This window comes from Bidens hawaiensis, unplaced genomic scaffold (genome assembly GCF_021521415.1).
Source record: "Bidens hawaiensis isolate Kalapana, Puna unplaced genomic scaffold, B.hawaiensis_p1.1 tig00002186_1, whole genome shotgun sequence".
Taxonomy (NCBI): Eukaryota; Viridiplantae; Streptophyta; class Magnoliopsida; order Asterales; family Asteraceae; genus Bidens; species Bidens hawaiensis.
Window position 1 is genome coordinate 3,397,809 of NW_027491117.1, and position 13,616 is coordinate 3,411,424.

The window sequence follows — 13,616 nt, forward strand, 5'->3', positions numbered from 1 at the left end:
GATCATAAAGAACGACGGATATACGATATTAACGGTATACATAATGGATCCGCCGGTCCACCAAAATAATGAGTCAATTGGGAACTTCATCACCCGCTTCAATAACGAAAGTCTGAACATAGGAGGAATCAGTGAAGATATGCTGCGAGGCGCATTCAGACAGTATCGGTATAAATGACCGAAGACTAAATAAAATGATAACTTTATTGATTTGATTAAATAACGAATGATAAAATAAAATAACATAAAAAAATTAAACGGGTCGGGTTTTTCGAGTCCGAAAATTGATGAATGTTACATCGTTTCTTGAGCGTCCAAAAAAGTGGTTCGAGAAGGCTCAAGAATCGGCAAGAAAAGATGTGGAGCGAGCGTTCGGTGTTCTAAAAGGGAAATGTAGTATTCTTATGCGACTCATGAGGGCCAGGACGTTGCATAAGCTTAGGAATGTTTGCTATAAATGCGTTTTGTTGCACAACATGATCATAAAGAACGACGGATATGCGATATTAACGGTATACATAATAGATCCGCCGGTCCACCATGTTCATGACGATAATATCCTTGGAGAGTTGATGAATGATGTAGCACATTTTCCGACTTCGAACAAATCTAGTAGCACATCTTGAAACATTAGATCTCCCACATCTCGATGAGGACGAGAGACTCGAAGAAGAGTAGTTTTTTAATTTATGTTATCATTTTAATGTTTTTTTATCTTAATCATGTATTTGTTTTTATTTTATAGATAAAAAGGTTAATTTAATGGAATAGTTTTTTATTTAAAAGAAAAAAAGTTTTGAGGTACTCGAGTGAAGTGCCGTCGTTTGTTTCAATGTCTTAGATAATGCGTAATAGGTGAGTTGTGGCATTTTAACCAAAAACTCTCCTTTGCACCGCCCCCGTCAAAGTTGTAGGTGACATTTTAGCTTTCAAAGTTGTGTACGTGTTTTGTGAGAGAGATGGAGAGAAAGCGGAGAACGATTAATAATTGCAGGTTTTACAAACTTTTTCAAAACTTTGGAATGCTGAGTGAATGTCATGTGGCGTAAAACGCTTAAAGGATGAAACGTTGTAACTAAGCATTAAGAAATTAACCTAACATTAAGGTAATAAAAGGTAATTGAAATAAATAATATGATTGACAGAAAGAAACGTACCCGACCTTGTTTGTAGCAAAATGTCCAAAGTTCCCCAAACATCATTGTCACTGTCACCCATGCTCACCTGCTGTCTCTCTCTCTCCCTCTCTAGATTGGAACCAAATAAACCCTCTCTCTCTCTCTCTTCAGTCCGTTGCTACAGTCACATTCTACCTCTTGTTTCTTCAAACCCTTTAATTAATAAGTGTTGCCACTTCAACAAAACCCCTCGTGACCAAAACATCATCAACCAAATGGGTTATCTCTAATTCAGGTCAGTTTTCTTCACAAAGTTGTGATTCTTGTGAAGTGGGAAGCTTTAAAGATTGAATCTTTGAACCTTTCTTGAATTGGGTTTTTGTTAATTTCATTGTGTAATCTTGGGTTAATGTTAAAAATTGGTTTTTTATGGTTTCTTTAACATGGGTTCTAGTTAATTTAAGTGTGTGTGTGTGTGTGTGTGAAATTGTTAATTTGAGTTGAATGATTTGTTTATAAGGGTATTCAGTTCAAGAAAGTTCGATGATTCCATCATAATGATTTAGATTTAGGGAGTCAATTTATGTTTCAATATTTTGATTGTGGTGAAAAGATCTGTTTGTATGAGAAACAAAATGCCGTGTTTTGTGATATCCTGCAGTTCCGGATCATGTCGGGAGTTCGTGATCGTGATCGGATACTCAAAGACGCAAATGGTAACATCCGTGACCATCTACGCAACCATATCCATTTAACAAACTGTATTCACTTAAAAAACCATATGCACAAAACTAGCCCGATGATCACCGATAGGTCTTTCATTAGGGACCTAGTTGCTCTTCAACGGTCAAGATCTTTAAGGGACCCCTCCATGAGCCCACCCCCATTTCAGTCCTCTCCTGCCCCTGACCCTGACCCTGAACCGTTACTAAAACGGGTCGAGAAAGATGGTCGAAGGCGGCCAATTGGCTTATCCGCCAACTCATCATCAAATGTGGGCCCGGGTGATGAGATTCATAGAAGAATCAAGAAAGAAGAATCGAGCCGAAGGAGTTTCAAAGATGATTCTCAGTTAGATGCCGCCACTTTGGCAAGTGACATTTATCCGGAAAGTTCTGATATTAAACATAAACAAAAAGGGCGGGAAAGTAAGCAAGATGATCATAGTCATGCTGGTATTGAGGTTGAGTCAACTCTTCATAGCCATGGTCTTAATCGGGTCAAAAGGCGGAAAGTTAGAACTGGAAGGCGGGTTTCTCGGGCACCCATAACCGAGACATCCATGGCTTCTAATTTTGTGTCACAAATTGACTATGACGGTCAACAAAATGTCAATGCGGGTCCAAGCAATAGTTGCGGGCTTCCATTTAATTGGTCAAGAATGCATGATCGGGGAAAATCATTTCTTGATTCAAGATCTAAGCGAGGCGGTCAACAAGAAAGTCAAACACCCGTTATGTCGGATCATTTGACCTCATCAACAAACAGTGAATCGCTGCCTTTATTAATAAATGGGTCTCAAGAAAGTTATTCTGGTGAATTGGATCTTTATGTAGATAAGTTTTTAACCAGCGAGCCCGATTCGGATCTCGCCTCGGAAGCTCAGTCGGGTCACCAAATACGATCCCGATCCAGACACCAAAACCTCACTCAAAAGTACACACCGAAAACGTTCCGGGATCTAGTTGGACAGAATCTTGCAGTGAAAGCTCTCTCAAACGCAGTTGCAAAACAGAAAATCGGGCTCGTTTATATATTTTATGGGCCTCACGGGACTGGAAAGACCTCATGCGCACGTATATTTGCTCGGGCGTTAACTTGTCAGAGTTTGGATCATCCAAAACCGTGCGGGTTTTGCAGTTCTTGTGTAGCGCATGATACGGGAAAGAATCAGGCTGTTCGGGAAGTAGGGCCCGCTAATAATCTTGGATATAAAAGTATTATGAAACTTATGGAATACATGATTGGTTCTCGGTTAAAGTCACGGTACCGCGTGTTTTTAGTCGATGATTGTGATACTTTGCCTCCTGATTGTTGGAGTGCTATTGTTAAGGTTATTGATCGCGCTCCGAGGCATATGGTATTCGTTTTTGTCAACTCGAGTCTTGATGTTTTGCCACATATAATTGTGTCCAGGTGTCACAAGTTCTTTTTCCCCAAGTTGAAAGATGCGGATATTATTTATACACTGCAATGGATTGCAAGTAAAGAAGGTTTTGAAATTGATAAAGATGCGTTAAAGCTTATTGCTTCAAGGTCTAACGGGTCGTTACGTGACGCGGAAATGACACTCGAGCAGCTTAGTCTACTCGGTCAAAGAATCTCGGTTCCACTTGTTCAAGAGCTGGTTTTTCTCCATTTTCTATTCTTTTATTAAGTATAGTCATAAATTGCTATAAATATCATTAGGGGTGGAAGCGAGCCAAGCCGCTCATGAGTAATTGTGAGCTACTCGGATTGGCTCGCTAAAAGCTTGAATTGAGCGTAGCCTATAATAAAGCTTGTTTAATAAACGAGCGTGAGCTTTACCTGGTGAGCTTGAGTTGGCTCGTGAGCCTAAAGGAGCCTATTATTTATATAATTTTTACATCATCATGATCATCATCATCATCATCATCATCATCATCATCATCGTACTCAGTATATCCCACCAATAGCAAATCTATGGTAGGGTCTGAGGAGGGTAAGATGTAGACAGCCTTACCTCTACCCCGCAGGAATAGAGAGGCTGCTTCCGGTGAGACCCACGGCTCGAAAGTAGTTTTGCATCAAGCCTTGGACATAAGACACATAACACTCAACCATCGGCACACCGGCCGATTAGTTCCTGTACCCTAGTCTTTCGGCTATCAGCGCCACCACATGATGCCTGATTAACCTTCAGCCACTTTTAACGTTATTTTCACGGGATTAGTAAAATAACGTCAAAATTAGTGCAATTTCACTTTTGCCCACCCGAGGGTTCACACATATATACATTATATGTGCGCACCGCAAGCAGGGCTTTATATATTTATTTTTACAATAACTATTATTACATATTAAACTATGATATAAATAACCAAATAATATATTTTTGTGTAATATATAAGAGTTATAATCAAAATAATTATAAATGAATATAAGTTAATTTATAAAAATAATAAACAAATCGAGTCCAAGCAAGCTCGAGCTTGAAAAACTGCTAACAAGCCGAGCTCGAGCTCTCTTAAGTTAAATGAGCCAAGCTCGAGCCTATACGAGTTCGGGCTTGGCTCGTTTACACCCCTAAATGTCATCCAACTTTCAGAAACCGTATAGAAACTAGATGGCTCAATTTGGCCTGTTTACGCGTAAGTTGGTCAGTTTGAGTTATGTTTCATTTCTAATAATGGGCCCCACAAAATCATTTGACTACATAGGAATCAGGTCAAATGGATTGGAAGTCATCTAAAGTTTCCTAATTCCTAAATCATTTTATTACAATAAGTTAGATAATGTTCGCAATGATATTATTTTTACATTAATAATTCAGAAAAAAAAATGACGACCCATTTGACTTGTTACTCGAAAGTCAAGCTTGTTTTACACATTATCTTTAATACTTATGTATGCAACTCACTAAACAGGTTGGACTTATTTCTGATGACAAATTAGTTGACCTGCTCGATTTAGCATTATCAGCCGATACAGTGAATACCGTTAAATATTTAAGAGAAATTATGGAGTCAGGTGTCGAGCCATTAGCATTAATGTCACAACTTGCAACGGTAGTAACCGATATTCTTGCGGGTAGTTACAATTTCATGAAAGAAAGGTCAAAAAGGAAGTTCTTTAGACAATCCGCACGTAAGTTTGACTTTTCTTGACCTTCCAAGACTTCAAGAACAAACCCTTTCTTTGGCATTCTTTAACATAGTTAGACCTTTGACCTTTTTTTTTGGCATTCCTTCTTTGACATATCTAGTCCATGTTTCAGTATCTAAAGATGACATGGAAAAGCTGCGGTTAGCATTGAAGACGCTTTCTGAAGCAGAAAAACAGTTAAGAATGTCAAATGACAGGTTGACTTGGTTGACCGCTGCTTTGCTGCAACTTGCTCCTGATCAGCAGTTTGTATTACCAACATCTTCTATGGATGGGTCCCGCAAAAGTAACTTTGGGCATGGTGAGACATCTGGGGTTCATAGGGGTTTGGTGAAAACTGGTGCAAGTTCTAGTGGAACCCATGCAAATATGAACGAATATAAGCAAGAAACCGAAGAAATATGGTCTGCGGTGATTGAGAATATTCAGATAAATAGCATAAAAGAGTTCTTGTATCATGAAGGAAAGCTGGCATCATTCAGTTTCGGTTCAGGTGCTTTGTCTCGTTTGAGGTGTTTGATCAAGTTTTATGAGGAATATTATTACAAATTTACATCCTTCAAAATGCCCTTTTTTGTTCTTGGTTTCTAAACTTCCGGACTCTTTCAAATAGGAGTGTGCATTGTGCGTGAAATCCGAAAAACTGAACCGAACTAACCAAAACCAAACAAAAACCAACGGTTTGGTTTTACGTTTTCGCCAAAACTGACTTACAGTTAGGTTTTGGTTTTGCATGTATTTAAAACTGAAAAAAACGAACCCGAACCGAATTTACGGATCTTCATTTTTTATTTTGAATTTTAAGTAACTTGTAAGAATCTACTTTCAAAAGGCTGAAAATAATGATTACTTTATTCATTTCACAGCTCCAACCGCTCAGCTTATGTTCACTTCACATGTGAACAAATCAAAGGCTGAAAAGATCAAACCCCACATTGTGAAAGCATTTGAGGACGTTCTTGGATCATCCGTTACAGTTGAAATCAGAAGTGAAATGAAGAAAGAAACACGCGATTCCCAACAAGACCCGTATGCGAAAACAAGTGAGATCATTGAAGTAGAGGCTTCTTCTTCTAGAGAACCAAAAGCTAAGATGCATAATCATAAACCGGAAGCTACCCTGTCTCATAAGAGTTCTAGTATCTGTTTGCAAAGAAGATTAGGTGAACAAAGTCAATCTAAGAGTCTAGTTAGAGGCAAAGTGTCTCTTGCGGATATAATTCAGCAGGCGGAAGCAAAAAGAAATGGTTGGTCGACACGCAAAGCCGTTTCCATTGCTGAAAAACTTGAACAAGAGAATCTGTAAGCTCTCTTCCCTACCCCTCCCAAAAAAAATAGTCAACGTCATCGTTTGACTTTGAATGTCATACATTGTTTGACATTTAAAGATAAAGATGTCACTATTGTAAATGAGCCACGCCCGGATGTTAAGAAAAATTTCAAGCTCGGGCTTGGCTTGGTTCATTTATTAATTATTTACATATTTCATTTTATACATATATAGTTAGTTATTGATGACAATCGATATATTAGAGATTAGTCTAAACTTGATTGTATTATTAATTGGGATAATTAACAGTTATTATGTAATATGTTTTAGTTATATTAAATAAAATTTATTATATTATATAAGTCTCGTTTAAGCCTAACCGAGCTCAGTGTATGAAGCTAGGGCTTGGGCTCATATATTAAATGAGCTTATTCTAAAGATCGAGCTCGTGGAAACTCGGTTTGATTCTAGTTTTTGGCCAGCCGATCTCGAGTAATTCATGAGCCACATAGATCGTTTACAGAATGTGGTTATTGTTGCTTAATATTAGAAGTGGCAATTTGGATTTAGATTTAAGAAGCGACTTGCTTTGTTTTAAATTTAAATTGCAGGAGAATGGAACCAAGATCAAGAAGCTTGTTGTGCTGGAAGGCATCTAGAGTTACTCGTCGGAAGGTAATGATCAAAACTTTCAATTGTGGTTATTATTGCTTAATGTTAAGAAGTGGCAATTTCGATCCATTTACTTTAAATTATTTTTTATCTAAAAATGTGGTCAAGCGGTTGTAAGTCGTCGAATTGTATTTTACTATTATACAAGACATACAATATCTCGAATCTTTTCATTTAAAGATTTACATTATTTTTTGTGATCATAATTAAGACATGATTTAAATATAAAAAACTTTTTAAAAAAATGAGAAGTGTTTTGGTCAACCATAACCGACCCTGTTTTGAGCATGCAGGTTTCTCAATTAAAAACTAGACCGCGAAAGTCACGGGCTTTGGTGAGATTCATGTGGTGTGGCAGGTGTATTTCAACTAGATCACCGCGGTAATGCAAAAGACATGTAGAATATGTTAAGTTTCAATTTTTAAGCATAGATTAATAGGTCAATTAAATAAGGTCAACTTGATGGCAAATGTGTATTCTTTATAGTTTTCTAGCTTTCAATTTTCTTTATAGGACTTTTGCAGCTGTAAAAAATTGTAATATTTGATGAAATATTATTATAGTTGAATAAAATCATAAAATGATAAAACTGTGGAAGATGGAAATGGGTCCTAGTATTTATAGTCAGAGGGGAACAAGATTTTAAACGTGTATGGATCTTCTGATTCAGATAATGTGATGGAGACATGGATGTTATTGTTATGGTGACCTTTATATAGTTTTTAACACTGCATTGTTTCTTATATTTCAAGAAAAAAAAAGTTTTATAATTTAAGCAGAGGTTTTCTGCTGTTAATCTTTGTTCAAGTGCAAATTGTGTTTTACCGATCCTATTGGTTAGTAGGGTATTGATCTTAGATTTTCCAAAATATTTTCTTAGTGTTAGATTTTAGAAAAGCTGTCACCTGTACGTTTTTGGTTATGTAAGTTTATCAAGTGACGCTGACCGTTAGTCTGTTAGCATTTTGTCCGCTAGCACTTTGACGGTTAGGAAGCGCGAGTTTAAAGTAGATAAAAAGGTAAGACGCATGTAGGCGATCACAATACGAGGTTTGACAATAGGACTTGTGCTTTATTATCGACTACATTAAAGAGAAATAAGAGACTATTTTCAAAAATAGAGACAAATATAATCCAAATGCCTTTGTATACATAAAAAAAAACGTTTTAGAAGTTTACTGAACAATCCACATTGGCATTTTCATAGATTTAGATGTCTTTGTAGATCAAGAAGCGAATCCATAGGGTTAGATTAGACGTAACGGGTCAAACAAAGTACATTAACTTATTGTTGGAACATAACAATTGACACACACATAACAAAGAACAATATTCTTATTGAACTTATAAACTTCATCATATAGAAGTTATACTTATAGTGATGATAACAGAAAACAAAAGGTCTTAACATAAATGAGAAACAAAAAATAACTTATTTAAGAAGGAAACCAAAAAGTGATCAACAAAACCCTTCAACCACCCATAATAAAGATTAATTCTTTTAATCACCCCCTTAATCTTTGTTTGTATCTCCCAAGTCCACCAATCCAAGTAGGGTCCTCATCTCTTCGAATTTGACTCTTGGCAACGCTTTTGTCAATGGGTCCGCTTTCTGTAATCGCCGCTAATATGCTTGACATGAACTTCACCTTTCTCAACTCATTCTCGTATAAAATGGAAGCGAGTATTTATGTGTTTACTCCTTCCATGGAAGACCGAGTTCTTCATAAGAGCTATGGCTGAACAATTGTCAACATGCAACAGAAACATCTTTTCTTATAAACCTGTTATTTCACTTAATAATCCTCTAAGTCGCCGTTTAAAAACGCTGACTTAACGTCAAGATGGTAAACTTTCAACCTCGATTGCAGCTAATGCCAAGATGAGACGTATGGTTTCGATCCTAGCAACAGGAGCAAACACTTCACTAAAATCGACACCATATTGTTGTACATACCCTTTCGCCACTAATCTTGCCTTATGCTTAATAAGTTTTCCTTGCGCATCTCATTTCACTTTGTACATCCACTTAAGCCCTATAGCTTTATGTCCTTCTGGTAAAGTGGTTAATGCCCAGGTGTTATTTTTCTCGATCGATTCGAGCTCAAATCGCATCGCTTTCTCCTAGTTTTCATTACCTTTAGCTTCAAGATAGTAAGTCGGTTCATCTTCCAACTGTTGTTTTTCAAGTTTCTGCAACATAACATAATCATGAAGATACTTTGCTGGGTGTGACTGACGTGTAGACCGCCACAAATCGGGCTGTGCGTCGCTTGGACCATAATCGGTATGATCAGCTTCTTCGTTCACACAGGTTGGTGAGGAAATCGATTCTGATTCAGTTACAACAGTTGGGGTTTGTATCGAGACTTGTTCAATCGTATCACCCAAACAAATTTGAAATTCAACCCACTCGGGCCCGTTACCGATTTTCATTTTCTTTGTGTAGGATGACCACCCAAACACTCTATCTTCTTCAAACGTGACATCACGGCTAACACAGATCCGATTATGATTCGGATCATAGAGACGATGTGCCTTCGATCCAGGTTCACTTCCAAGGTACACGAGTATTTTGCTTCTGTCATCTAGTTTTCTCATATTAACGGATGAAACTTTCATGTGAGCGCAACATCCAAAAACTCGAAGGTGTGACAGGTTTGGTTTGAAACCCATTAGCACTTCGTATGGTGTCACCTTTTTCAAAGCTTTGGTAGTAGTTCGATTTTGTATGTAGACCGCATGTCGTACACATTCTCCCCATAGGTTCTATGGAACATTCATAGCCTTTAGCATACTTCGTGTGGCATTTAGTATGGTATGGTTTCGCCTCTCTACCACACCATTCTGTTGTGGTGTGTAGGGGGCGTGAAGTGTTGCTTTATTCCCGTTTCTTCACAATAATCTATGAATAAAAAATTTAGGAACTCGCCACCACGGTCACTCCTTAAAGCCTTAATTTTTAATGTGAACTCCAACTCAACCTTTTTCTTGAACTTTTTTAAACATGCTAAGAGCATCACTTTTAGTTTTGATAGTATATACCCACGTGTACCTCGGATAATCATCAACAAACAAAATAAAGTATCGGCTTCCAGCCAAAGTTGATGGAGTAATTGGTCCACAGAGGTTTATGTGGACAAGTTCGAACGGTTTTTTAGCTCTATAATTTGCACATTTTGGAATCGGTGTTCGACTATGTTTGCCAGTCAAGCACGAATCACACACTCGTGTTTCATGTTTTACTTTTGGTAGGCCTTCCACCATCCTTTTATTCTCCATGAGTTTCATGCGATTTAAAATTTAGGTGTCCAAGCCTTGCGTGTCAAAGCCACGCTTGGTCACAAATAGAGTTCAGAAGACATACCGGTTTGCCAACAGTTAGTGCTATCTTGTAGAGACGGTTCAGACTTCTGGGTACTTTCATCAACAGCCGATCGTCATCCTCATATAGCCATAAATGATCACTGGCCATCCACACTTTACATACAACTTCAGTAAGTTGCCCTAGATTGAGAATATTACTATACAAGTCTGGTATGTAATACACGTCGTGGACCACACGTTGCTCACCATTCTTGCAGTTAAATATTATTGAGCCTTTACCTCTGATGCTAACTTTTGACCCATCACCGAACTTCACAAGTCCCGTTATGGCTCGATCAATCTCGGTAAAATGTGGCTCATAACCGATCATGTGGTTTGATGCTCCGTTGTCAAGATACCATTCTATATCATCACTTGAAACATTGGCATATAACTTTGGGTGTATTTTCTCTTCATTTAAAAGGATTTTCTCCTCTCTCTCATTGATTGACGCCATCATAAGGGCTGGTCCTTGATCTTCTGTTTGATTTAAATTTGCCTCACCATCTGGCTCTTTGGTACACTCCCTGGCATAGTGTCCAAAATCATTACAGTTGTAACATTGTATGTTTCGTTTATCTCGACCTCCGTTATTTTCCCGATTTTGATTATTATCTAGGTTTTGGTTTTCTTCATTAGTTTTGAAGAAACGTGGATCGGCTCACTGGTAGACGATCAACTTTCCTCGGGTGTGATTATGCTATTTCACCGATGGTTCTCTGGAATCTGGATTCTTCCACCTACAAAATGAACAGCACCGTAAACTTACCCCTCAGAAAGGGACAGAGGGGTCCTCTTTGGGGTAACCCTCCGGTGTGAGAATAAGAGTTTGTAGGAGAAGATAATAATCTGAGAGTAAGGAATTGGAGTGTATTGCTTAGTATAGCTTAATATTGCGTGATACTGTGTAATATATCATACCTCTCCTTGTGGAGTTGATGTGGTATTTATAGTGCTAGGGTTTCCAATGATTGGGCTCAGACCCAATTAGGGCCTTTTTGGCCTCTTCCTATTGCTTTGCGCCACGTGTCCTTGGGACACCTGGTGCTCTTTCATTGATTATTCTCTGACCCAGGTATTTTACCTGACCCATGTGCAATCACGTGGTAGCACATGGGTTTTGCTGAGTTGTCCACCTTTCATTGGCAGCTGTCAACATCAGCATATTCTTATTCCTTAAAAAGATACATTCTGGAAGGTTGTCTGACGTGCACAATCAAGGTTGTCCTTATCCTGATTTGGATAAGGACGAGGTTGATTATGTGCATGTGTGATATGCGCCTATCCTGAGGATGCGCGAGGTCTTCTCTTTATTCTCACGCGCAGATGTTTCATGCGCAGATGTGATATGCACAAGCATGTAATATGCGCCACGCGCGAATGCGCCACGCGCAGATGTGATATGCGTGAGCATGTGATATGCATCACGCGCGGATGCGCCACGCGTAGATGTGATATGCGTGAGCATATATGGTGCGTGAGCATGTGATACGTGTGAGCATATGTGATGCGTGAGCATATGTGATGCCTGAGCATATGTGATGCCTGAGCATGTGATGCATGAGCATATGTGATATGCGTGAGCATATGTGATATGCGCCTTGCGCATAGGTTTTGGCTTTGTGCCTTCATAATATCTTGATTTCAAGCCTCTTATCTATATCTTGTGGGTTGACTCGCCTCGCTCGGTGTTGAGGCGGGTACATACCTCTTCAAGCCTCCCCAGTCTAATGTGTGTCTTGTCTCGCGCGAGCGAGGTAAGATAGATATTAGACTTAATAGTTTGCTCTTTTAATAGGGTTTGTCTTTTCTTCTTATTACTCATCGTTGCGCGAAATTCTATCCTTTTGATTGAAACGAATCGTCCATGTACGTGGTTGGTTGTTGCTGACATGCGTCAGTGATGGAGACGTGTCAGACTTTTCGTGTGCTCGAGGTGCTACAGTTGCCTTTCATGTCCCCTCACATAGTGTCAGGAACACGTGTCGCGCTCGCGTTGGTCCGTACCTGCGAGTGGTGGCGCGTGAACTCTGGCAGCACCTGTATCGTTTCTTTTCGTGTCCCCTCACACAGTGTCAGGGACACGTGTCGCGCTCGCGTTGGCTTACACCTGCGAGTGGGGGAGCGTGAAGTCCGATCAATACCAATTTTTCTCTCTCCTGGGCCTATAAAAGCAAGCCCTTTGAGTTTTTTATCCTTCATCTTCTTTGTTGTTTATTCAGGGCTTCTTTCTTCCTTCGATTAAGTGCCTTCCAGATTTCCGTTCTTTCAGAAGCAACCTCTGTCCGATTTTACAGTTGTATGTCTGATAGCCCAGACAACACAATCTCCCCCAGCAATCGCCGTGTGAAATCGTTAGTAATGTCTACGTTGAAGAAGACCGGCAAGGGGAAGAGGGCTGCTGAGGCCTCATCGGAGGAGGTAGGGAAGACCAAGGCAGTGAAGAAGTGGGATGAAATCCCCTGTAAACTGAGGCAGTCCGATTTTGACAGCCTTATCACCTCTCAGGGTTTTCTCCCTGAGTATGGCTGCATGCTGCCGGCGGCCGGGCAAACGGCGGCGGACCCCCCCACCGGCTATATATCCCTATATTGTCATTTTTTCACCCACTGCAACCTTCGTCTCCCGATGACAAGGTTTGTGGGTGCGCTGCTTAGATTTTATGGGATTCATATATCCCAAGTCCATCCGTTTGGACTCGTGCGCATGACTCACTTTGAGTTCATGTGCAAATCTCAGCGCGAGGAGCCTACCCCTCGGCGCTTTCAATTTTTTTACAAGCCAAAGATCCAAGATTCTTGGTTCTCATTCATTCCTCGCAGTCAGAAGGTCAAGTGTTGCACTGTTTCCTTCAAGAGCCTTCATGACTGGTCTGAGAGATTTTTTTACATTAAGGCTGGTGTGATCCCCATCCGCATGACCATGCGCGCGATCTCTTCTGCGCCTGCGGATGTGGGTGTCTTCAAGAACCCAATTGGCGCCTGGGTTAAAAAGTTGACTGCCGAACCATCCCCCGCCAAGAACATTTGCGAGGAGGCGCTGGTGGGGGTTGGTATGAGCAGGAGGTGGGCCGACAGCGCGACTGAGCCTGTTATCCAAGTTGACGGCTTGTGTAAGTTAACTCATTGCATTACTTCTGCGCGAAATAATTCGTTTTGCTGATATCATTTGACTTGTTTTGTGCAGTCAGCAAGGAGTATGTCCACGCCGCCTATGATGAGCATATGGAGGGTGGCTCCGTCGCGCTGGGCGCTGGGGAGGTTGGCTTCCCCGATCTCTTCGATGACATGTTCATCCCTGTTGATCTGGGATTTCGCTTTGACAGCGACGCGCCTGGTAAGCC

The 13,616-nt window shown here is 39.9% G+C and overlaps 2 protein-coding genes across 2 annotated transcripts; one reads left to right on the plus strand and one right to left on the minus strand.

Annotated features, from left to right (window-relative positions):
• Positions 1–1,788: 1,788 nt before the first annotated feature.
• LOC143610537 (protein STICHEL-like 3) lies at positions 1,789–7,316 on the plus strand. The gene is made up of 6 exons (XM_077084995.1): positions 1,789–3,465; positions 4,727–4,946; positions 5,077–5,457; positions 5,831–6,266; positions 6,846–6,909; positions 7,200–7,316. Exons 1-6 carry the CDS (start codon positions 1,789–1,791, stop codon positions 7,290–7,292), a joined length of 2,871 nt encoding a protein of 956 aa, XP_076941110.1. The 3' UTR covers positions 7,293–7,316.
• A 2,916-nt stretch (positions 7,317–10,232) lies between these two features.
• Positions 10,233–10,730, minus strand: LOC143610395 (uncharacterized). Its single transcript, XM_077084891.1, has one exon. The coding sequence runs from the start codon at positions 10,728–10,730 to the stop codon at positions 10,233–10,235; it is 498 nt and encodes a 165-aa protein (XP_076941006.1).
• Between the last annotated feature and the right edge of the window lie 2,886 nt (positions 10,731–13,616).

Excerpts from the sequence above, each read along its gene's own strand:
- LOC143610537 (XM_077084995.1), top strand. The coding sequence starts at position 1,789 with ATGTCGGGAGTTCGTGATCGTGATCGGATACTCAAAGACGCAAATGGT. Across the intron at positions 3,466-4,726 it reads TTCCACTTGTTCAAGAGCTG|GTTGGACTTATTTCTGATGA; the intron begins GTTTTTCTCCAT and ends CTCACTAAACAG. Across the intron at positions 4,947-5,076 it reads GTTCTTTAGACAATCCGCAC|TATCTAAAGATGACATGGAA; the intron begins GTAAGTTTGACT and ends TCCATGTTTCAG.
- LOC143610395 (XM_077084891.1), bottom strand. The coding sequence starts at position 10,730 with ATGGCGTCAATCAATGAGAGAGAGGAGAAAATCCTTTTAAATGAAGAG.